This window comes from Lactuca sativa, chromosome 5 (assembly GCF_002870075.4).
Source record: "Lactuca sativa cultivar Salinas chromosome 5, Lsat_Salinas_v11, whole genome shotgun sequence".
In the NCBI taxonomy this organism is placed as follows: domain Eukaryota; kingdom Viridiplantae; phylum Streptophyta; class Magnoliopsida; order Asterales; family Asteraceae; genus Lactuca; species Lactuca sativa.
Window position 1 is genome coordinate 370,861,437 of NC_056627.2, and position 24,111 is coordinate 370,885,547.

At 34.1% G+C, this 24,111-nt stretch overlaps 1 protein-coding gene and 1 non-coding gene across 2 annotated transcripts; both read right to left on the reverse strand.

Annotated features, from left to right (window-relative positions):
- Nucleotides 1–923: 923 nt before the first annotated feature.
- On the reverse strand, nt 924–2,778 carry LOC111892783 (60S ribosomal protein L18-3). Its single transcript, XM_023888833.3, has 5 exons — nt 2,635–2,778; nt 2,458–2,547; nt 2,220–2,348; nt 1,685–1,867; nt 924–1,203 (listed from the first exon to the last, which is right to left on the reverse strand). The coding sequence occupies exons 1-5, from the start codon at nt 2,635–2,637 to the stop codon at nt 1,045–1,047; spliced, it is 564 nt and encodes a 187-aa protein (XP_023744601.1). The 5' UTR covers nt 2,638–2,778; the 3' UTR covers nt 924–1,044.
- A 1,620-nt stretch (nt 2,779–4,398) lies between these two features.
- On the reverse strand, nt 4,399–4,469 carry LOC111892789 (small nucleolar RNA Z267). Its single transcript, XR_002850666.1, has one exon. It is a non-coding gene; the product is annotated as a small nucleolar RNA Z267 (small nucleolar RNA).
- Between the last annotated feature and the right edge of the window lie 19,642 nt (nt 4,470–24,111).

Consider the following 24,111-nt stretch of genomic DNA (forward strand, 5'->3'; position numbering starts at 1 on the left):
AACATCTTCTAGCCTAAAAAAACATATATATCTTTATCTTTTTCAAGTTTTTTTTTATTTTTTTAAATTTATATTTTTTCCAACTTTATTAATGATGAACAATTTGAAAAAAAAAATTACAAAAATTAAAAAAACGTTCGACAATACAAACATTATATTTTTGATAAATTTATAAATAAAAATTTATTATAATAATAGTCGTTGAAGTTGTTTATATAAATATGACAAAAAAATCATAATATATTATTATATTTTTTGCCAAATTTTGTAAAACATTATTTAATACAATATCGTCAATTTCTCGAGAAAATATTTATGATACTTTTTTAATGGATTTAATTGAAAAATCAAAGTTTATTTGCATCCATTTATGTATCAAATTTTTTGATCACTAATTATAACGTTACTTATAGCTTTGCAACCAAAGTTATTGGTTTTTATAAAATATATACGTTAATTTATATCATTTTTATTTTTATTTTTTATACAATAATACATAAAAGTTGATATAGATTCGTCGATTATTTATAAAAAAAAGTCATAAAAAAATTAAAAAATCACTTTGAAGTTTAAAAAAATCAGTTTATTTAGATTTCAGTTTATTTTAATAGCCCGCAGATGTTAAAAAAACAAACAGTCTTCTTTTTTCAAACCGCAGACGTTTGGTCCATCTCTTCTACTGAAAAGGTCTACAGATGTGGTCCGCAGACTGCAGACATTTTGCCTCTGAAAAAACAAACAACACCTAACACTCTATGATCACAGCTACAAAACATAATTTGGTTGACTACTTAGAAACACAAAGTATAAAGTAACAATAGTTCTTGCAATTAAAACCTCCTACTCTATGCCAAAACCAGATCAAACAAATATAGCAACATGAATCATAAAAACCCACTCAGCTAACATTTTGGAGAAATCCAAGTCCAAATCTCTAACTTCATTAACAAGAAAAAAGATGGATGTCAAAATAGCAAGTACACAAACAAGAAGTAAAGATATAATCAAAAACATAGGGAAACAAAACATGGGACTGGTGATGACTTAGTTTCTAAATCCCCTGCTGTTTCTTCTACCTCTGGCCTTCTCAAACTTCCTTCCCTTTGATCTCACATAAGGCTTGGTGTGGCTGTGTGGTACACCAGGAGCCTTACCAAAGTGCCTCACAGCTTCCCGTGAATTCTTTGGACCTCTAAGAAGAACCTAAACCACCCAACCAAAACACACACATCATCAGAAACCAGAAACCTAACCCCAAAGTATTCAACAAATAAAACTTGTTTATGGAAGGTCATCCGTAAGGTATATGGCAACCCATGATTATAAACCATAAAGAGATAACCAATACCATGCTTGAATAAAAACCAAAAGGTTACAAAGGCAAACGTGTATTTGTTAAAGATACACAAGTGTTTGTTTAGTGCACATGTTTGCAATATCAGACAGTAAAAAAATATGCATAAGAAAATAGGCAATTGTACATTGAGGATGCATATAGTTGTGAAAATTAAATGGCAGTCAGGATGTTTTAAGGCAAATCCCTTCAAGCAATAAGGAGTGCCTTGTTTGGTTGGGTGAAACAAAAAGTCATGTGCATGTGCGATAGTTCAAACTGCTACACAAGTAATGATTATCATAAAAAAGGAAAAACAGACATCATAAGAAAAAGAAAAAGATGACACACCGTGTTCTGTCCAAGAGGAGCTCGAAGAGCCAGTTGATCAAATGTCAAACATTCTCCACCTGCCTTCTCAATCCTTGCCCTTGCAGTCTCAGTGAACCTCAGTGCAGTTACCTTCAGACAAGGGATTTCATGCACCCTAACATCGTCTGTCACTGTGCCCACAATCACAGCAATCTTCTCATCCTACAGATACAAACAAACCTCCAATCAAAAACCCAACAACTTAATACTATATTACAACCATTTGAACACTATATTGTTCTAGTATTCTTTTATCATTATTAAGATCAGTTCCATATACTCCCTCTATTCAAAGAAAGGCGGTTGCATAGTTTGAAGGGAACTAGATTACATTAAAATCTCTACCTGATTGTAGGGTAAGATTTTTTTAGCAAAAATATCGGTCAACATAGCAAGGCCCTTTCAAGATAGATGAAAACAGAATACTTTAAGAAATAATATGAAGTGGTAAAATAACATTTTTTTAACAGTGCAATGATATATATGTCTATATGAAGTAATTGAAAATAAGCACCTTTCCAGACATGTAACGAATCAGACGAGAGAGGGATATCGGAGGTTTATTGACTTTGCTCATGAAGAGCCTCTTCAGTATCACAGCATTGAAGTTGCTTCCTGTCCTCCTTACCAAAAACCGGTAGAGCTGATCAAATAAAAAATAAGACAAAACGTTTATATTTCGGCATCTTGGTTGAACGTGTGTAAATGTAAATGTAAACAGGCGGAGAACTGCGCAGTGTATTTGTATGAACCTTGACAAGGAGCTTCAGGTAGATATCATCGGATCTGGGGGAGTTTCTTTTGGTTCTCTTGCTCTTCCCACCGGCAACAAGATCTATACCCTGGTATCATGACGCGAAAAAAACGCTTTAGAAAAAGAAAATTAAGAAACCTGTATGGAGATTAGGGTTCCGGCAAATGAACAATACCATAGCAGCGGCGGAGGATTTTGCAACCTGCGCAGAAATGTGGGAAAATTGAAAAAACTAGGGTTTATGAACACGACGACATTAATAAGCGCCGCTCAGTATATAGATGAATAATGGGCTCTCAGTAGCCCAAGCTTAGGTTGTTAAATGGCCCGAGTAAGGTGCACAAAGAAACTTTGGTCCGGTTTGGGTTCAGTTTTGAAACTGTTCGGGTTGCGGGGACCGGTGCCAGAATAGTTTGGTTATGTTTTGACCGGTCTCATGCAATCTCTTTCCGTCCATTTTGCGGTCTTTGCATTCTCGTTTTCAGTTCGATTTTTGCCGTTCGTCTTTGCTTTTAACAATTTTACTTTCTTTTTTTCAAATTCATAAAGAGTAGTATTAAATACGTTGTGGATTTTGATAATATATATATATATATATATATATATATATATATATATATATATATATATATATATATATATATATATATATATATATATATATATATATATACTAGAAAAGTTTTGAGGCCCGTGCTCAGCACAGCCCGTGGATTAGCTTGTGGATTTTTCGAGTGTCAGGTAATTTAAGTATTTTAAAAAGTTAATGTAGAATGCTAAGCGATGTCTTGAAATTAACTTTGCATGTAGTGAGTGAGTTTAATTTGTAATTAGAAAAATTTTAAAAGTATAATGCTATAACTAGCTAGATTTTGCAGAGTAGAAAAAAAAAAACATAGATAAAATGGATACTATAGCATACAAATGGCTATGAAAAAATGAATATTATTGTTGTAAATTGTAAGACCTAGATTAACTCACACAAAAGCTAAACACTATACGGGAAAAATAATTATCGTCTTAAATCCAAAAATAATTAATGCATATGGGCACTTGACAAAATGGAAAAACCTTGAGTATGGATTAGAGTCATCAAACCTCGCTTGTTCATAACTCACTTCCATTATGGAATTTTGACCTAACATACATAATCTCAAGTAAAGAAAATCACGTTGAACACTTAAACATCTTAATTTGTGTCGATTTCAGATATCCATCACAACCAACTGCATAATTCAAAAATGAAAAAGAAAATAAAAGAAAATGATTTCAGTTAAATCAATTTTAGAGCTTCCGCTTGATGCCTAAAGGGGAGCAATCCATGAAATTTTGATTTTCGAAAGTCATGAAATGTTGTGTTTTTGTGACTTTTAGCCACTTAAAAGGTAAATAACGTTTAAAAGTCAAGAAATGCTAAGCCAAACATTTTTTAAAAACAATTTTTGGCTTTTGTCTCCTCAAAAGCTAAAGTCAAAAATGACTTTTACAAAAAGGACTTTTAAGGTTAAAAAGTAATCTCATACACCACTAAAGAATTTCAAGATGTAATTAAAAAAATGGGAAGGCATTTTTTATAAAAAAAAAATTAATAGATTTTTTCCAAAATGCACATCTAAACTCTCCTTAAGTTAAAAATAAAAATAAAAAATAACTTGTGAAGTAACCGTAAATAATATGATTATAAATCATATGGAATCAAACACAAAAAGTGATCAATGATTTTAAAATTTGAAATTAAAAAAAGATTTACTTTCCTCCTGGATAGTGATAATATTTGAGTATCGTCATGCTCCAATGGGATGAAGATGTATGTCACTGTCTATTTTAAACCATTTGCTACCGATCATAAACTTTATCAGATAAATACAACATATTCACTTCTTATTAACAAAAACCTAATGAGCAATTTCAATCAATGTTGTTTCTAATATATCATAAAACTTTGCCTCAGATTACATTATTTTGTTTGTATATACTTAAAGTATATTTATAAACCATCATAGGCAACAATAAGCATACACTACACAAAACAAAACAATTTAAAAGGAGCAAACTGAAATATTTTAAGAAGATCAAAACAATTGCATTAAAGATTCTCATCCTAGACTTGGTCCATCCCTATTCCAAAACTGGAGTTCTAATGTCCCTCTCTTTTTATCATTATCATCAACTGCAATGTATGAATCACACAACCCATTAAACATATAAATGTTGACCAAATGAAATGTTCAAACGCAAGAAACAACAAAAAGTGAAAAACACGTAACCACATACAAACAAGATTTATGCCTCAGGTTAGGTTAGGTTGAATTCAAAGTGTTAAGACTCAACACTACATTTTAAACCCATCACAAATACATTAATAAAATCGCTATAGACAAAAAAAATAAGAGAGTTGAAGAGGTAACAGAAAGATCGAAGAACAAGATGATAAATTTCCACAAAAAACTCTTACAATTGGTGTAACAGAGGTGTAAGCAGATAACAACAAATTTACCTTTTGTCATCGGATAGAAACAAGAGACCAAGAGCAATTGTCGATTGTTGATATTGATTTTCTCTATCTTAACTTTGGAAAGTCAAAAGCGTCTCACACACATGGTTGATAAAAGAATTAATTTGTCGATTCTTGATGGCTGATACTGATTTTTTTAAAGGAAATCAAAATTCCAAAAAGTGCCTCCAATTAATTTGCTCTAAAAAATAATATTTCAGTAAGTTTGATGGAATACAAAAAACTTACATTCAATCATCTTCTTATCCTTTATCAAATACGCTTCTTTTGCGCCATTTTCTCACCAAATAGTGGGTACGATGTTGGGGAGGAGTAGAATATCCAAAACAAATACCAAATGTGAATATATAACAAACAAAAATTTCACTTAACAAATAACCCTAACAATAAAGAAAACCATTAAAAAACTGCTTAAAATTGTACGAAAATTGCAAAGTAAACGCTAAATCATAATCATAATCAATATTATAATCAGATCACAACATTAAATTCCATAAAACATGAAAAAAACTATCAAAAAAGTAGAGAAAATGGAGAGATAATTTGCAGATTCATTGACAACATCGGAGGAGGAGAATGGAGCATTTGGCGTATGTGATGACTATAAAAATAACAAAAATTATAAAAATCCCTAAATAAATAGGACAACGATTGCTTTGATCGACCAAAATTGATATTAGAAAATATATTCGTCGGATGTTGAAGTTAAGAAAAAAACCTAGCTTACAAGATGATGAACATTATTGACTTATTGAATGATAAGGAGATATTGAAAGGCGGTAAGATATAAGAACCAGTCCCAATCGACGTGAAGAGTTGAGTGGTGCAAGAAATATAAATGGCGATGTATGGAAACAGTGTGACGATTCCATCTCTATCAAACGTGCTCTCTATAAACCTTTCTCACGCGCTGAACGCGCTTTAAGAAAATTAAGGTCTTTATATATAATAATGATATATATATATATATATATATATATATATATATATATATATATATATATATATATATATACTAGGTGTGAGACTCATGTATTACATGAGTTTATTTAAAAAAATTAAATATAAAATTTTAACAATTTGAAAATTTTGAATTTATAAGAAAAATGATTTTTTTTTTGAAATATTAAAATTAATGAGACTTTAATATATTGAATACATTATATATATAAACCCTTTTTAATAAATACCTTACATATATACATTACCTTACATATTAAATGTGAAATTTTAATTTACTAAAATGAAAAATACAATGAAATGACAAGTGAAAAATATAAAATTTAAAATTTTTAGAAAATACCATGTGTCCAAATGAAGGAGAAAATGACATGTGACAAAAAACTTTTATTTATTAGAGTATATGTATATATATATATATATATATATATATATATATATATATATATATATATATATATATATATATATATATATATATATATATATAAGGTCGTCTGGTATGCATTCAACGGAGGCGTTTGTGGTATACGTGGCCAGGAACCACGACCGTGCACACCATCTCGATGTATCATTGTGAGTCATGGTCGTTGTGGCTCGTGTTGGCTACGACGAATAAGAAAAGAAATTACTTATCAAAGTGTGGTAGTTGGAAGATAAAATAAGTGGGTTAAATGGTTTTAACTCATCCACATTGATGAGAGTATGAAAAGGAAATGGGTATATAATTAAAAAGGTTAGCTACTTTTGTAAGACTTAATAGAACCAAAGTTCTCTCTTGTGCGTATATATATACTAGCCGTTTACCAGCACTAAACAACGGGTGCGAATAATTTTTTTTAGAAATTAGTTTTGAAAAAGGATTGATTTTTTTTACGCAAATAATATACTACATCTAAATAATTATCAATAAAAGATAGCATAACCAAAATCAACAATAATTAAACATATAAATATACATTGTTTCCTTGGATTGGAAATAAACATATATTGATCTTTTGGGATAAAATTAATGTAACATTTAAAAGATGAGGGTTTGAAACAAAACTTTAGGAGCATAAGATTCTTTTTATCATCGTGTAAAACTAAAAAGATATACACTTCTTATTAGATTATAATTTTTATAATTTAAATTGTTTAAAAATATTTCAAATTTAGATCATTATTGCACATAAATACTTTAATTTGATAATACAAATTTTCTATCTTTTCGTATATTACAACATACTTTTAATAGTTACTAACTTATTAGATTACATAATAAATCGAATACTTTAATTCAATTGTTTTCGAAAAAAAAAACAATTTATTTGGCTGAACTTAATCAATTATTTATTTGATATTCGGTGAGTTAAAGATAAATGGGTATTTAGTAAAGAGTTTAACGCTTTGTTCCTGAGGTCTACTTAAGGAGAGAAATGGGAGGATACAGAGGGAAAGTGAGAGGTATCGAAAGAAAATCGTGTTCCCGAGTTTCATTAATGGAAGGAAAGTGAGGGGAGAGATATAAGATTTCACAGTCGTAGTCATTCACTACATCCAACCATCTCCTATTCCTCATATTCAGGTTGAGTTGATTCATTAGGTACTTCAAGCTCTTATGGTCTGTGTATATAGTACACCGGACACCATAAAGATAGTGGCGCCAGATCTTGAGGGCGAACACCACCGCCCCCAACTCCAAATCATGGGTGGGATACCTCGTCTCGTGAGGCTTCAACTGCCTCGACGCATATGCTATCACGTGAACCCTCTGCATCAACACTATACCATCTTTGAAATAGATGCATCACAATAGACTACGAAGTCCTCCACTCCCTCCGGAAGAGCTAACATCGGAGCTTCGCATAACCTCTGGCGAAGAGTCTCGAATGATGCCTTGGACCTCTCGTAATAGAAATCACACTTGGAGAATTTGGCATACAGCCTCTCCGACCTCAATACCCCAAGAACCTCTCGCAGATGCTCCTCATGCTACTCTCTAGACCTCGAATACACCAAGATGTCATCGATGAACATGATCACCGACCGGTCCAACGTATGCATGCACACCTGGTTCATGAGATCCATGAACGTTGTTGGTGCGTTGGTGAACCCGAAAGGCATCACCACAAACTCGTAATGCCCATAACGAGTTCTAAAGGCCGTCTTTTGAATATCCTCCCCGCATACTCTCATCTGGTGATATCTAGATCTCAAATCAATATTGGAAAACCAAGATGCCCCTTGCAACTGATCGAATAAATCATCGATCCTCGGAAGTGGATAACGGTTCTTGACCGTCAGCTTGTTCAACTTCCGGTAATCAATACACATCCGATGTGAACCATCCTTTTTCTTAACAAAAAATATCAGTGCTCCCCACAACGAGCTACTTGGTCTGATAAAACCCTTCCCCAGCAGCTCCTGAAGCTGAGAGGATAACTCCTGCATCTCTAGCGGCGCAAGGCGATAAGGTGCCTTGGCGATAGGCGCCGCTCACAGAACTAAACCAATCTGAAACTCCACCTGCCTCTCAAGAGGCACTCCTGGCAACTCCTCGAGAAACACATCTGGGAACTCGCACATTATTAGAACCTCAGAGATAGAACTCGGTCTCTCTGATGTAACCAGTGTATCCTCCACATACGCCAAAAAGCCCATACAACCCTGTTGTATACTCTGTCTCACTCTGTCAGCAGAGCAAAAAGCTGATACGGACCTGGTACCCTCGCCATACACGGTAAGCACTCCCGCACCAGGGTCTCGAATAGTCACCATTTGTCGTTCACAGTCGATCATAGCCCCAAATCAACTCAACCAGTCCATGCCCACAATGACACAAACGTCACCCATCGCTATCAGGAACAAGTCTATCGGGAACTCAACACCAAAAATCTCCAAAACACATCCCCGGAAAACCTCGGTCGCATAAACCGCATGCCCGTCGGCTAGAGAAACTCTCAGAGGTCGACTCAACGCCTCTCGTGCGACACTAATGTGACGACTAAAAGCTAAGGACACGAAGGATCGACTCGCACCCGAGTCAAATAACACTAAAGCAGGTACAAAACTCACAAGAAAAGTACCTAAATAAATAACACAATATAATCATGCAAAAATCTCAAAATAACAGGAAAAGAGGGAAATACGTACCACCTACAACATCTGGTGTTGCGCGGACCTCCTCCGCTGTCAACTGAAAAGCTCTCCCGTGATCCCTCTGTGTCTCGGCCTTCACTGGCCGACTATCTGTAGCACGAATAGCAGCAGGAGCAGAACCCTGGGCTGATCCCTGAATGAGATGAGGGCACTCGGCCTTCCGATGGCCCGTCTGGTTGCAATGGAAGCAAACAGAAAATCCCTTGGGGCAGTCCCTTGCCATATGCCCCTCCTTACCACATTTGTAGCAAATCCCCAACTGGCAAGATCCTTCGTGAACCTTGCCGCACTTGCTACAAGTGCGACCCTTCTGGCCTCCAGTCGTCGAATCAACGGGCTTATCCCGCTTAGCCGCCAGCTGCGGTTGTGTCGGTCTCTATTTCTCCCCTGCTGCTCTGCCTCCTCTCTAGACTGAATCTCCAACTCAATCTTCCTCCTCCTGGCATTGGTCTGTAACTCAACCAATTTCCGATAAGACAAGTTCGCCACGAACTCCCGAATGTCTCTCCTCAAGATGCTCAAGTACCGACTCTCACGTGCCTGCTCAGTGGGCACATGCTCAGGGCAGGACAACGCACTCTCATGGAACATCCTCGTAATCTCAGTTACTGACTTTGTCTCCTGCTTGAGAGACAAAAACTCTTGTGCCAAACGCTCCCTCTCTACCTGGGGAACATACTCATCTCGAAAACAACTAGGTGAACCTCTCCCAAGTCACTGCATCATGATATGCCAGGGTAAAATCAGTCGTCAAAAACTTCCACCAGTCCTTCGCTCCCAAGCGAAGCTGGTTCAAGGCGAACCGGGCTCTCAGATGCTCTGGGCATGAACAAGTACAAAAGCATCCCTCAATATCAGCGATCCATCTCAAGGCATTAATCGGATCCTGTGTCCCATCGAACTCTGGTGGCTTCGTGTTTCTAAACTCTCGAAACAACAACGAGTCACCTCCCTGCGGCCTAGCGGCAGCAACAACTGCAGTGGCTGCAACAGCAGCGACCTCAGTAACAACAACATATCACTCGTCAAATGTCTAAATCATGGTGGTCATAATAGACCCAACCATCTCTGGTATAGCCTCTCGAATGGCTGCAACCACCTCGTCATGGATGATCCCGCGGATCTCTTCATCACTGGTCCTACTACTATCGGGGTTGTGGCGCGTACCCACCATGATGTTTCTGAAACACAACACAAAATCACCATAAACTCGCTCAAGCATACTCCCACTATCCATCAAGCTTTAATCATCCACAAAAAGATTAAAATAAGTAATTAATAGTTTGAACATGTGAAACAAAATTTCTAAATTAGATGCAAAAAACCAACCAGTGGAACCAATGGTTTGAAGCTTGACCTAAAACTTAATGGTTACATAATTCAAACAACAAAAAGGTAAAAAACAAATACCTTAAAATCATAGGGCACCTACCTAGGATTCAAATATCAACAATGAAAGTTTACAAAGAGAGATAGAGTATAAAAAAGAGATATACCAGATCTATGAGCATAGTTGTGAGTAGCAGAGAAGTCAACGCCGGTGAGGGTTCCAAATCAGAAAAATTAAACCCTAAATTTAGGTGGTGCGGTGGTTTTCGAGAGAAAGACAAAGAGGATGAAGTGGTAAGGTGGTGGTGGTGGTGCATTGGTCATGGTATGGTGTTACATTGGTTGTGGTGTGGTGTGGTGTTGCGTAATGGTTTACCTGGCAAGAATAAAAACGAAGTTCCCAAATCAGATCCTTGTTTCCATTTGTGAGTCGTCGACTTGAAGACTCGCCATTTAATCAGCCGGAAAAAGTCATTTCCATCATATCTCAGCGAGGGGGTTTTCCATCAAGTGCCTAATTTGATTCTTCTACCGTACAAAGAAATCTTTGAACTCTTCAATAAAATCTGCATAGTGTGAATTTGAGTTTCCATGGATGTACATATGAAAAAAACACAATAAAGAGACACAATCATAACAAACTTCAGCTTGCTAGAAAACCCCAATATCATTCATGTTCATTGAAAACCCATAAAATCGTTTCTCCTTTGTTTCATGAGAGAGGGAGAGAGAGAGAGAGAGAGAGAGAGAGAGAGAGAGAGTTGGTGACTAAAAATGACAAAATCGCATACACTAAAAATTAAAGAATTATAATAAAGATGAAAACTAAGATGTTTACCGAAGGAGTAGAGTGAAGCAAGTACTTGAAGGGGTATGTCGTTGATGTCGACTTTTAGGGTTTCTGTTAGAGGGAGGCACTTAGATGGAGTAAAGTGATGAAAGAGTGTAAAGATGAAGGAAGGCAATGGAGAACTTCAATAGAAAGACGCCAGAAAGATGACCATAAGTCTATACATTGATAAAAAAAAGATCAGAAAGGGGGAGCCTTAACTTGAATTACGAGAGATAGTTGGAGAAGGCCGTTGTGGTTTATGAAGATGATTTTCGGCTGTGAAGGTGGTGATGGAAGCTGGGGATGACCAATTAAATTGGCTGAGATGCTATATCATGTTGATCTAACAAATTCAATTGGTTTTGACCAATTCATTTGGTTTTGACCAATTCAATTGGCTGAATTTGAGGGAATGTTTGTTTAATTTTGACTAAATAAATTGTTGACAGGATAATATTTCATTTTTCTGGAATGCATAAAATTGTTGTACATGATGCATTAAAGTTTATACCTCTTAAAATTTAACATTTGAGGCTAAATGCTTATTAAGATATATATATATATATATATATATATATATATATATATATATATATATATATATATATACACACACACTAGTAGAATACCCGTGCGATGCAGCGCCGCCAAATAGTTCCTTTCGATAAATAGTTTTCATGCAACAATTAGTTTCATTTTCATGTCAGATAGTTCGTTTTATCCTTTTGGCAAATTGTTTTGTGTCGAATTGTTCTTTTTTACCAAGAGTTTGAAGCTATATATATATATATATATATATATATATATATATATATATATATATATATATATATATATACACACACACACACTAGTAGAATACCCGTGCGATGCAGCGCCGCCAAATAGTTCCTTTCGATAAATAGTTTTCATGCAACAATTAGTTTCATTTTCATGTCAGATAGTTCGTTTTATCCTTTTGGCAAATTGTTTTGTGTCGAATTGTTCTTTTTTACCAAGAGTTTGAAGCTAAATATATAGAAGCAAGGGCGGAATAATTTCTTTTCCGAGGTTATCAATTGCTTTGGTTTTATTTGATGATGCGGTGGCGGAAAATATTTTTTTTGACAATTAGTTTCATTTCAACTATTAGGGATATTGAGTTTTGGAAGTGGTGGTGCAATAATGTTTTTTTTGCTAAATTTCATAAAATATGTTAATGTTTTCGGTTAAATAAAAAAATAAGTTATTATAAAGGATTGAAACAAAAATTAATTTTTTGGGTTGAAAATAATTAAAAATTAGTTTTTATTTATACGTAACATTAAGAAACAAATATTCAATCAAAACTCAACAACCATTATGCGTTTATGACAGTCATAATTTTTTACTAATTTTGTAATTTTTAGGATAAAATTTGTGGATGTAATCATACTTTGACTTCTATATATTATTATAAATCTACACATGCTCTTTTAAAGTTGCTACGAATTCTCTTTATATTCATGTACCATATTATATCGAATATCAATTTGTCGTTATAGAGATAACATATTTGATTCCAACAATTTCCTAAAATGTTTAAATAGTAAATCAAATTCCAATTTACTTAAAAACTCACAGGATATCCTTTTAACATGCTTTATGTGTCATTTTCCAAAGGTAAAAACCCACATGAAGCTCTCCGCCCATGTCTACAAAGGTGGTATATATTCCACAGAAAAAACAATGATACAATTTAAATATTATTCAGATGAAAGTAAATCATCAAAAATAAGTAAAACAATGTAAATGAATAGCACCACTGTCTTGTATGAAATTTGAATACTACAAAATCATTAAAAAAACCAATTAAATTTGAAAATGGCCTTATAAGAAACAATAATCATATTTGTTGAATCATCTAGAGCTCACCACATGACAACTACTGTTAAGACCAAACTCAAACTTGCTCTTTTACAATTTGAAATCCCTATTCACCTTCTAAACCAAATGAAAACTTATACAGGCCATGGATTATAGAAAAAGTCAAATTTAACCTTGAAATATTTACCTAAACACTTTATTCATTGTTTTTGATCAACATCAAAACTTCTTTAACTTCCAAATTTGATACCAAATTTTAAATAAATTTCCAGAACTTGAACAGGTTACAAAATGTCAAACTCATCGTACCCATCTACCGAAAAATTGATATTATTGTGAAAAAGCTCATTCATCTTAGAAAAGCAATGCACTGGTCAGCCAAAAATCGTAGATTGCAACTTGGTCGTGCCATTTGTATAAGGCATCCACCATTTTGGAAAAATTATAAATTAAAACCGTAAATGTGACATACCCTTAAACCTTATTAATAAAATGTAGTAAAACCATTTCTACACATGAACAGGCAAGAGAAATCGATGACCTACAACATTAAACAATCAAATTAGCTTCAACATAGACTAATTATTTCAAACAATGAATCGTTCACAATCTGCCACTACAAAATTATACAGAATGCAATCAGTTCTAAAAATATTTCATTCACATATCTTGTAACTGAGTGACAATACACACGTATGCAAAACATGTTTCAGTACCAACAAATATTTGGAAAATAAACTTAAATAAAAATAAAATAAAATCGATGGAGAGTGTGCAATGATCAAAGATGTTCTTACCAGGATATGAAATTACCTACTCTAATTATCTGGTACATATATTTTTGTTCTTTTCACCATCAGCTTCTTCATCAAATCCTGAAATGCAAGAACAAATAAGTATTGACAATTAAAAAATGCCCTAATTTACGTAAGAGAGGACTAAAATCATAAACAAAAACATAGTGAACCAGGTGTAATTAGATTATCAATACAAATCTATGTTTGTTTTTATGTCAACAAAAAGATAAAACTGAGAAGAAGAAGAAGAAAGAACAAAGATCTGCTTCCCCTCTTCTCTTTTCGTATTTCGAGTCCATTACCTCTCCTCTAGATCATGTTGGTGCATCTCGATGTGCTTATATCTATCTTCCTAACCTCCATCCAGATCCAAAGTCTACCGAATGACCTAAATCGTTTATATGAAAAAAAAACCAAAATACCAAGAAATCATAATACAAAGAAACTTGAGATAAAATTACAAATGAAATTATGGATACACAGATATAACAAAATTTCATACAGACCCAAGACCTCCCATCGTAACATCCATCCAAGCCATTATTAACGACAAACAATATAGTAGATCTTACCAGGTCGTCGATGATTTGATGAGTCGGGAGAGAAAGTGATTGAAAGGGGGATTCAAGATTTTACACTACCATCGCTCAATGTTGTTGTCTTCTTCTCTTCGTCTTCTTCTCTTCATCTTCTTCTTGAAATGATTTTATAAGGGGGTTATGATATCTTACACCACCATCACTTATAATTTCATTTGTTGACGAAATTGCAATGATCATGGTAGAGTCGGATAAGCGGAGGGAATGTTGTATAAACTTGTAAAAAAAGCTACCTGTAACTATGAAATAGAATTGTTAGATCTACAAAAAAAAATCCAATACTTACTTGAGATAATGGCTAGATCTATTAGAAAAAATATTTATTTTGACTGAGGGAATGGTAAACCCAATACTTGAAACGAAGAATAATCGTGAAGAATAGTAAGGTGCGATGGAAGAGGTGATGGCTTCGGGATCCCGATAGAGACGATTAAACAAATGCTTGAGTGGGTCATGGAGGACATTGATGTAGAAGACGAAGGTGGGGGAGCCGACATCAATTATGCTGAAGATTTGAGTGGTTTTAGAGTTTTTTTTACTGGAGGAAGAAAACGTTTAGTAGGAAGAGAAACGGAGAATGACGGATATAGGGGAGGGGGCCAGGAAATGAAAGATTTTTGCCGAGATCTTAGGTTTCTTCACGACTATTATGAGAAGTAAAGAACTTGGTCAAACCTCCTAATTACCGATATGCAGTGGTTAACTGTACTTCATTCTTTATGTTTTGTACGACTTAAAAAATATTATTATTTTATTGATGATTACTTGTATTATCAGCTTAATGGTTTGGACGTCTTAAAAAAATAATATTATTAGATTCAATCTATTTTTGAAAATAATAAGATTTCTTTTATAAGGTAGTAAGATATATATATATATATATATATATATATATATATATATATATATATATATATATATATATATATATATATATATATATATATATTTATATATATATGATATAGACACACACACACACACACACTACCTATATAAACACAATACATAACTATTTCCATTCATCAACTTTTTCACTCTCTATCTCTAAAAACACATACACATGGATGTTTCGGATTCAAGAGCGGTCGTCAATCGAGATCGTCAAGCCGCACACGACTTATTGGTACGTGATTACTTTTCTGATAAATGTCTTTACAATGATGACTCGTTCCAATGTTGTTTTCGTGTAAATAAGGTTATATTTTTACGTATTAGTAATGTTTTAGAGGCCCGTTATGATTTTTTAAAACAAAAACTCGATGCTAGATGAAGAATGGGTTTTACTAGTATACAAAAATGTACGACTACGCGTAGATATTTGGGATACAGTATAGCCTTTTACGCATCCGACGAGTACTTCAAAGTATCAGAGAGGACCGTAATTGATTGTGTAGATTGGTTTTGCGCATGTGTGTATGAGGTTTTTCATAAAAAATATTTGCGTAAACCTACTTCACGTGATAGTGAGATATTATATTTGGCGCATGAAGAGAGGCATGGATTTTTGGGTGTGCTTGGTAATCCAGATTGTACGCATGTCGCTTGGGAAAAATGTCCACATGCACGGCTCAGTCAATTCACTCGAGGTGATATATGTGAGCCAAATGTAATACTAGAAGCTAGTGCATCTCATGTTTTGTGGATATGTCGTTCGTTCTTTGGAGTTGCGGGGTCTAACAATGACATTAATGTTCTTGGCCAGTCTCCTTTTTTCAACAATCTTTGGACCGGCAAAGCACCTGATATGTCGTTCACGGTGAACGGGCAGTCGTATAAATACGGTTACTACCTTTATGATGGGATATACCATGATTATTCTACATTTATGAAGGCATACTCGGTTCCTCGAAGTGAAAAACAAAGTTGTTCACAAAAAGGCGGGAATCAGCGAGAAAATATATCGAGAGGGCATTTGGAGTCCTCAAGCAGACACGACATGTAGTGAAATATGCTATACGACTCTGGGATAAAGATAGAAATAAACGAATGGTCCAAGCATGTTTTATAATGCATAATATGGTTATTTCATATCAAAGTCGAGCGATTTGCACGTATGATCCGAACGACGTAGTCATCCCGATTAAAGAGTTTGTACCCGGAACGACTGGATTTTTAGCACGAGTTGTTAAAATTCATAATAGTGAAACATGTTTCAATCTTCGAGAAGATGTGGCGGAACATTTGTACCAACTAAACATGAACGAATATTAGTTTTTTTTATGGTTTGAATTTTTATGTTTGTTTCTTTATTCTAGCTTGTAACGTCCTGAAAATCATGACATAAAAATTTTTGTTTTTAGATTAATAAATCGTTAATACATTTCTTTCTCATAAAACATAGGTAACCAAGAATTAGGAAAAACATCATCAAATCAGAGTAATTCACAGAATGCGAAAACATGTGGTTTGTGCCTTGCAATCGCCACGAGCTCTTTCATTTGAAAACTGAAGTACCTGAAACATAAACTGAAAACTGTAAGCACAAAGCTTAGTGAGTTCCCCAAAATACCACACAACATACATTTGGGTTTTAGTATAGTACAACATCCTATGGTACACATACAACCCTAAATGCTTTGGATCTATGTTTTCTATAATTATACATGCAATATTGTTTCCAAAGCATTAAGCCTACAACTAGCATGGAAATGACATAATCAACATAAGATTGAGTTTTGGAGTTACCTCTTTGTTGTAGCTTGTAGAACTTCTTGAGTTTAGCCTTTAAGAACTTAGTGCTCCAAGTGTTGCACCTCAAATGGTTCACAACACACCTAGGACAAAGGATGACTTTTTGAGAGAATATCCTAACACCAAGATCGGCTCAATGATCTCCAAGAACACTAGTGTGTCATTTTGGATGCTAAGGGGCTTCTTATATAGTGTGGCAAGATTAGGGTTAAACCATGTAAACCCTAATGTGCATGACCTTCCATATTCCTTAGGCTCCATGGGTTTAAGCCTCCATGGGTTGTCACATGGGTTTAGCCCAACCTAAAGAATCATGGATCATAGGCCCACACCATAAGAATGAACGATTTACCAAATCAATCCCATATATTTAATTAGTCTCTTTTGATCACAAAATTAATTCCAAATTAATTCTTGATCAAGACTAATTAAATCACATGATTTAATATTAATATATTAGAACTTATAATATATTAACAAATCATAAATAACCTCTTCTCAAAAGTCCATCCTATCAAACTGTCCTGGTGATATGCAACCCAAATGGACCATGCTACTCTCGGGTCAAGTACATACCAATTATAGTTATGGGCTTAGACACCTAATCCAACAGTCTCTAACTTGGATAAGTCTAATAACTATTATTGCAAGTACGACTCCACAACCCGACTAGCAATCGTAGCTCTTAAAAGCCGTTATCGAACTCTGACCTAGTCAATGACGCGTCCATTAGATAAGGGATCATATATTCCTCCATTCTAGATATCATATGGACTGACATGGATTTTAATTATTCTCTCTGTCCATTGTTGTTTCCTTATTTCTGATTTATGACGATGGACTAATTAAACAAATTAAATTAGTCTAGGCTTGGCCAAGCACATCGGGTGGTCATCACTAAATCATCGAGGGGCCCACAGATATTGCTTTTATCCGCATGGGATAAAAGGAATATATAGACTTCGACCCAAATTCTTGCTTGTACCTACTCATCAAATTACACACAACAATATGTTTTATAACATCCAAGTTACTGGTGCGTTTACATATGTCAATGTGCAACCGACTCGCAACTACAATTCACATGTCTCCGTTTCAAGAATATAAGATATTATTGTCTCACAATCACTTGTGATAAAATCCATGAAGTGATTCAGATGAGCGTGGGTTGAATCCAATACTCGAATCTTATTCCAGGAGTACTCATGAACACTGTAGCTATGTCTAAAACACCTAGACAAACTACAGACCCATTCATGACAGTCTTGCCTCAATACCTACTTCCAAAGTATGATCGACTATAGATGGTTTGAATAACCTAGTTATTCGGGAAGTCAAAACATGCAAATTGAAACACAAGAATAATACTAATCCTATATGGCCCCTAAACTTTTGAGTCCCATATTGATTACTCATTATTCATTGTATAATGTTTTGAATAATCAACTTAATACTTGAATTAAAACAATAGTTGTCCCATGCTCTAAGCATGCACACTATGTTTGTCTATGGTCCTTACTTTGTGAAATAGATCAACTGACAACATTTCAATCATGCTCATTTCACAATTCCAAATGCTTATTAAAAGTGTATGAATTCCAAATTCTTGTCACTGCTAGAAAGTGTTAGATTCTAAACTATCATGCAAGGATCTTTTTGTAATGTCTAGGTACTAAAAGTCACAAAGACTTGACCAACGATATTACAAAATATTAATTTGGAGATTGTTACAAGACAATTCCATGGAAATGAAGTCTCGAATTCAAAATACATTCCTTTAAACATCCTTCTTGCATAAAAGTTTCTAACTTTCTCATCTATTCTTCAACTCCCAATATGTAATTTTTCCATATTTGTCATACGACAACTCATTATTAATAGACTCCTGTCTATTCATAATAATGTCAATATGGTCCATCCAATAATATACTTCCAACTGTCCTTAAGCGACCAATCTTTGGCGAACCTTGGATTGTCCTAACAGTTGCTTAACCACTTTAGTCATATCTGGTTCTATTCCTTTTTCCCTCTTAATGCCCTAGGCATTTGGAAAATTAGAACACAAGAATATTATAGCATATGCAATCGCTCCTATACCCGAAGCATATGGGACACGATTCATAATGTCTAACATAAATACATGATACTTGATTAGTTTTTTGCTATAATATTTCTATTTTCCATGTTCTCACAATTTGAATTGTGAAGAGGGATGTCGTAATCATAATTGAATTTGAGAACGCAATTATCATTTCCATATATAGAATTTCCTTATGTTGAACCATTCCAACATTACTTTCATATATATTTTTGACTAAATTTGATTAAAATCTCAATCTAAGCTTTTAGATTTGAAATGAAGTATGAATTCCTCTCCCTTAATTATAGCAAAAGAACTTTTCAAACCCTGCATCTTTGCAAATTGAAACTTTTGTTTTCTATAACTAACATTGCTAACTTGCAACATTTTCCATAATAGTTATGCTCCTACTAGTATAATAATTATTATCTTACTAGCATAACACTTATGCTCCCACTAGCTTTGACATGTATTCAGAAATCAATTGGACTTCTAGAAATCAATACTTATTGACTTTCTTACCAAAGTTCAGATTTCTGATACGAGATGCTTCGATAAGATATCTTGGCTTCTCAAACTCATACACATTTCCTTAGATAGCTCACATGTGTGTCTAAACAATTTTAGAACTTACAAAAATAAGTCTCAAATGTTTAGACCTTTGCCATTTCTCATAATTCGAACTATGATGAGGGATGTCTTAGTCATAATCAAATCTGAGAATGCAAATAACACAATTGCTATATCCTTAAAATCTACTTAGTGAAAGCGTTTCCTCACAATCATTTTCATGAGTTGGAGAGAAACCTTATGACACTTAGATTTAATGGTGTATGTGTTCCTATCCATGTGAATTTGTCATAACCATAATCACAAGACAAGGTTAGTGACAAATCCAAACCCATATGGACTGAACTTGTTTAATCTTAACTTCTTGCCACCTGGCAGCACAAGGGCCTACCATTGCTTCCAAGTTGTTATGCAAACAACTGAGAACTCATAGAACTCACATGCATAGTCAACTTCAACTGGAATGAGCACAAAAATAAGAATATGTCATCACGATAGGTTACAACCTCAAGTCATTTGCTAGTGATTAACAATAGGTTTATTCTTGATTAGTTCTTGAAACTTGTCAAGATCTTTAAGACTCTTACTGACCCCTTGACATATAAGATTCTCTATTCATGAACCATTCCTTGACAAAAAAATATTCAAGAGTTAGTGCGGATTCTTATCAAGATAAACACTTCACACAATTGGTCTTAGTTGGCCTTTGTCCTCACAACTTACCAATTTCAAATGTACAAGAGTAAAAAACATTTTAATCTACATTTGACAAGTGTTATAAACCTTTCTTAAGATTATGCCACTTAAGTTACAATCTTGGAGTATGACTCTAAGACTTGTTCTTGGAACAAAGTATGATTCATCTTTTAACCATTTCAACAATTCTTGATTCCTCTTCTTAGCCATACAAATGCACTAAGACATCCATAGGGGATCAATTGTGATATGATTTTTCATAATCATTAAGATGATCATAAAACACGATACTAAACTACTCTCCCATCTTTTCAGATTGGAGAAACTTTTATCTTTTTGCCTAATTTGATTCTTCTCATTCGTTCTTCCATACATTGAAACCTTATTAATGATTCAAAATTATACTTAATCTTGTAAGCATAACCATATTTACTAAACTTTAGTAAATCATTACGAATAGTCTTATCGATCTTTGTGGTGGACCTGACCAACGCACAGCCAAGTGTACCCAATCTCCTAGTCCTTCACTTGACTCACATATACATGTGAACAAGGAATTAGTCTTAATTTCCCAAATATGAAGGTTCTCATTCATCACACAATGCAAGTTGCATGATTCCAAGTTTCTATCCAACTGAAACTTGGGTGATGAGAATCTTTCCATATTTGGTAAATTTTGACACTACCACAAACGAAAGAATCAAATCCATATTGCTAACAAGAGAAACATACAGACATCAATTTTTCACGAATGCAATTGTAAGGAGATATAATATAAAAATAAACAAAATTTTATTTATTTATAAAATGCGGAAAAACTTTTCCTTACAATGCAATTACAAATGACAACTATCTTACTGCATATTTCTAAGCAATCTATCATAACTCTTTAAGCAACAGCTCAAAAATCCGATCATCGAACCATGTGATTGAAATCCATCTTCGCAACCAGATTCAACATAATCTTCCTTTAAGCTTCCTTCCTTTTGCATGATCCTACTAAACATAAAAATGCAGCCTTGTTACATCATGTATTAAGAATCAACAATTAGGAACTTAATAGAATCAGACAATTGACTTACCTGAAGTAGAGTCAAAAAAATTTTGACTTTACCATCCTTGTGATCCTTCAGGTAAATATGGCAGCTTTGCAACCAATGCCCCTTCTCTTGGCAATGGACTCTTTGGGAATGGTACACAGGAATATCTCAGACTTAGCCGTTCTCTTTACCATTTGGTCAAATGACTTGACTATGGCTGATCCCTTTCCATTGGGAAGAGAAAGCTTTTCTGTACTTCCAATGTTCCAATTGTCAATATCCATGGAAGTGTGGGGAGTAGATCTTCCAATCAAATTTGCTTTACTAGTGCGCTAAATCATTGCTGATTCAGTAGCAACAAGCAAATATGTTAGATCAATAAGGGCCATGTCGTGATCTCCCATATAGTAGTCCTTAAAGAACCCGCTATATGACTTAGGAAGTTATTGAAGAACCCAGTCAATAGCCAACTTCCTCGAGACTTCGACACCCAACTCACCCGGCTTGTCAATATGTAACTTCATCTCCAAGACGTGAGCACATACAAACTTTCCTTCCTGCCAATAGGGCTTTGAGTGACCTTGAACTTTTGGGTTAGGGATAATTATTGGAGGAGGTGGAGGAAGTGAAGTATTTCGGGGAACATCATCTTCACGAGGAAAACTTTTTCTAAAAGAATAAGGAAGACCATAGTTGTCTGAACTAGACATCTATAATGTGAGAAATTCAAGTTAGTTGATTCAAGTCCTTAATATAACACCCAAACGAAATATTAAGGCTAGGACCCAACACAATATTTTAGAATTCAGAAGAGGGATGCCGTAATCCTATTGCAAAATATTTGAAGGTAGATAAATGACGATTTACCAAATTCCACCATGAAAAACGAAATTGATTATTAAGTTTTAAATGGATTGAAATTCCTAGATCCTTTGAGATTCATTGAACTTTTCAATGACATGTTTAAATCTCGATTGTGCCCTTCAAGTTTGTGACTGAGATGCTGAGGATCACAAACAAGGTGTGAATAACCATGAAAATTAGCTTGGTACACCAAATGTTACAACCACCTAATCAATGTGCCGGTTAACCACACACGCTCCATTGATCTATGATTAACATCAACCTACCCTTTGTCACACACTGTCAGTCCCAGATTAGTGTGTCGGTTAACCACACACGCTCCACTAATGACTTAACAAGGTGCAAAGTGCAATTTAATGGGTTTGCACCAAATTCACATTTTCCTAAAGTAATTTAGATTGATAATTTAATAAAACTTTAGTTACTTTATAATTATCATTATACTTTTAATGAAAATTAATGTCCTGTCAAACCCGTTCGGCTAACGACCCTCCACCGGTCAAGGTAGCGGTGGGTGAGAGTGGACACCCATTAAACTGTCATTTTATAGGCAGTAACCTTATACCCCCCTTATAGACCCGCTTCGTGAATGAGGCCTACTAACCGTAAGACTGACTTATTCTTATATATATATATATATATATATATATATATATATATATATATATATATATATATTATTAAACCTATAATATAATAAAGTATAAGGGTAGAATTTTACCTTTTAAAACTCTAGGGTTTGGAACTAAAGTATTCAAAAGTGAAATTTTACAAATTCCGAAACTGGAGGGCAAGTTATGAAACTTTTCAAATCCATAACTTATGAGTAATATGGTTTAAAAAAAACATTTATGAAAAAACTCTTCATTTTCCATAACTCGAGGACAAGTTATGGAGTTCATAAATGTAACAAACTGTTATTTCAAACTTATGTAATAGTGTAGGTCAATTTATACTTCTTTTTAAATTAATAAAGAGAAATTTTGGCATACTGTGTATATTTACATAATTCACCCTCAAAAATAAATTATTAAATAATCTCAATTGGAATGAACCAAGTGATAGAGATTGTAACAAGGTTTCCAAAAATATAAAGAACACTAAAATCCGAGTTATAACGAAGAAGTTATGACCAATCGAAAATCCGCGACAAAACCGGCAAAACACTGTTCAGTTTAAAAACTGAATTTTTAATAAAAGGCTTTTTAGCCTTAACAATCTAAATGAAAGTTGTAGTTTATGTTAAACCGAGAACTTTCATAAAAAGAACGCCAAAATCTGACTTTGTATGAGGAAGTTATGATTTTCCTAAGTTTCAGTATAGCAGTGTACAGCTAAAAACTCGAAATAAAGATCGAGTGGTTTTTAGCCGACACAACCTAAACGAGAATCGAAGGTCTCGTCATTAGTAGTACAACGGTAAAAAAACAGACAAAAACGGACGTCGGATGAAGAAGTTATGAATTTTTAACGGATTTTCCTGTCCCGGTCTGTTAAAAATAATAATATTAAAAATAAAATCAAAATTAGCCGACAAAGTCTAAACGAAAGTCGTAGAGTATAATTTTACCTACGCGTGCATATAAAGAACGTCAAAAACGGAGTTTGTATGCAAAAGTTATGAATTTTACAAGTTTTTGGCACAAAAATAAAGAAAAATAGGAAAAACCGGGAAATTTCGCATGAACAG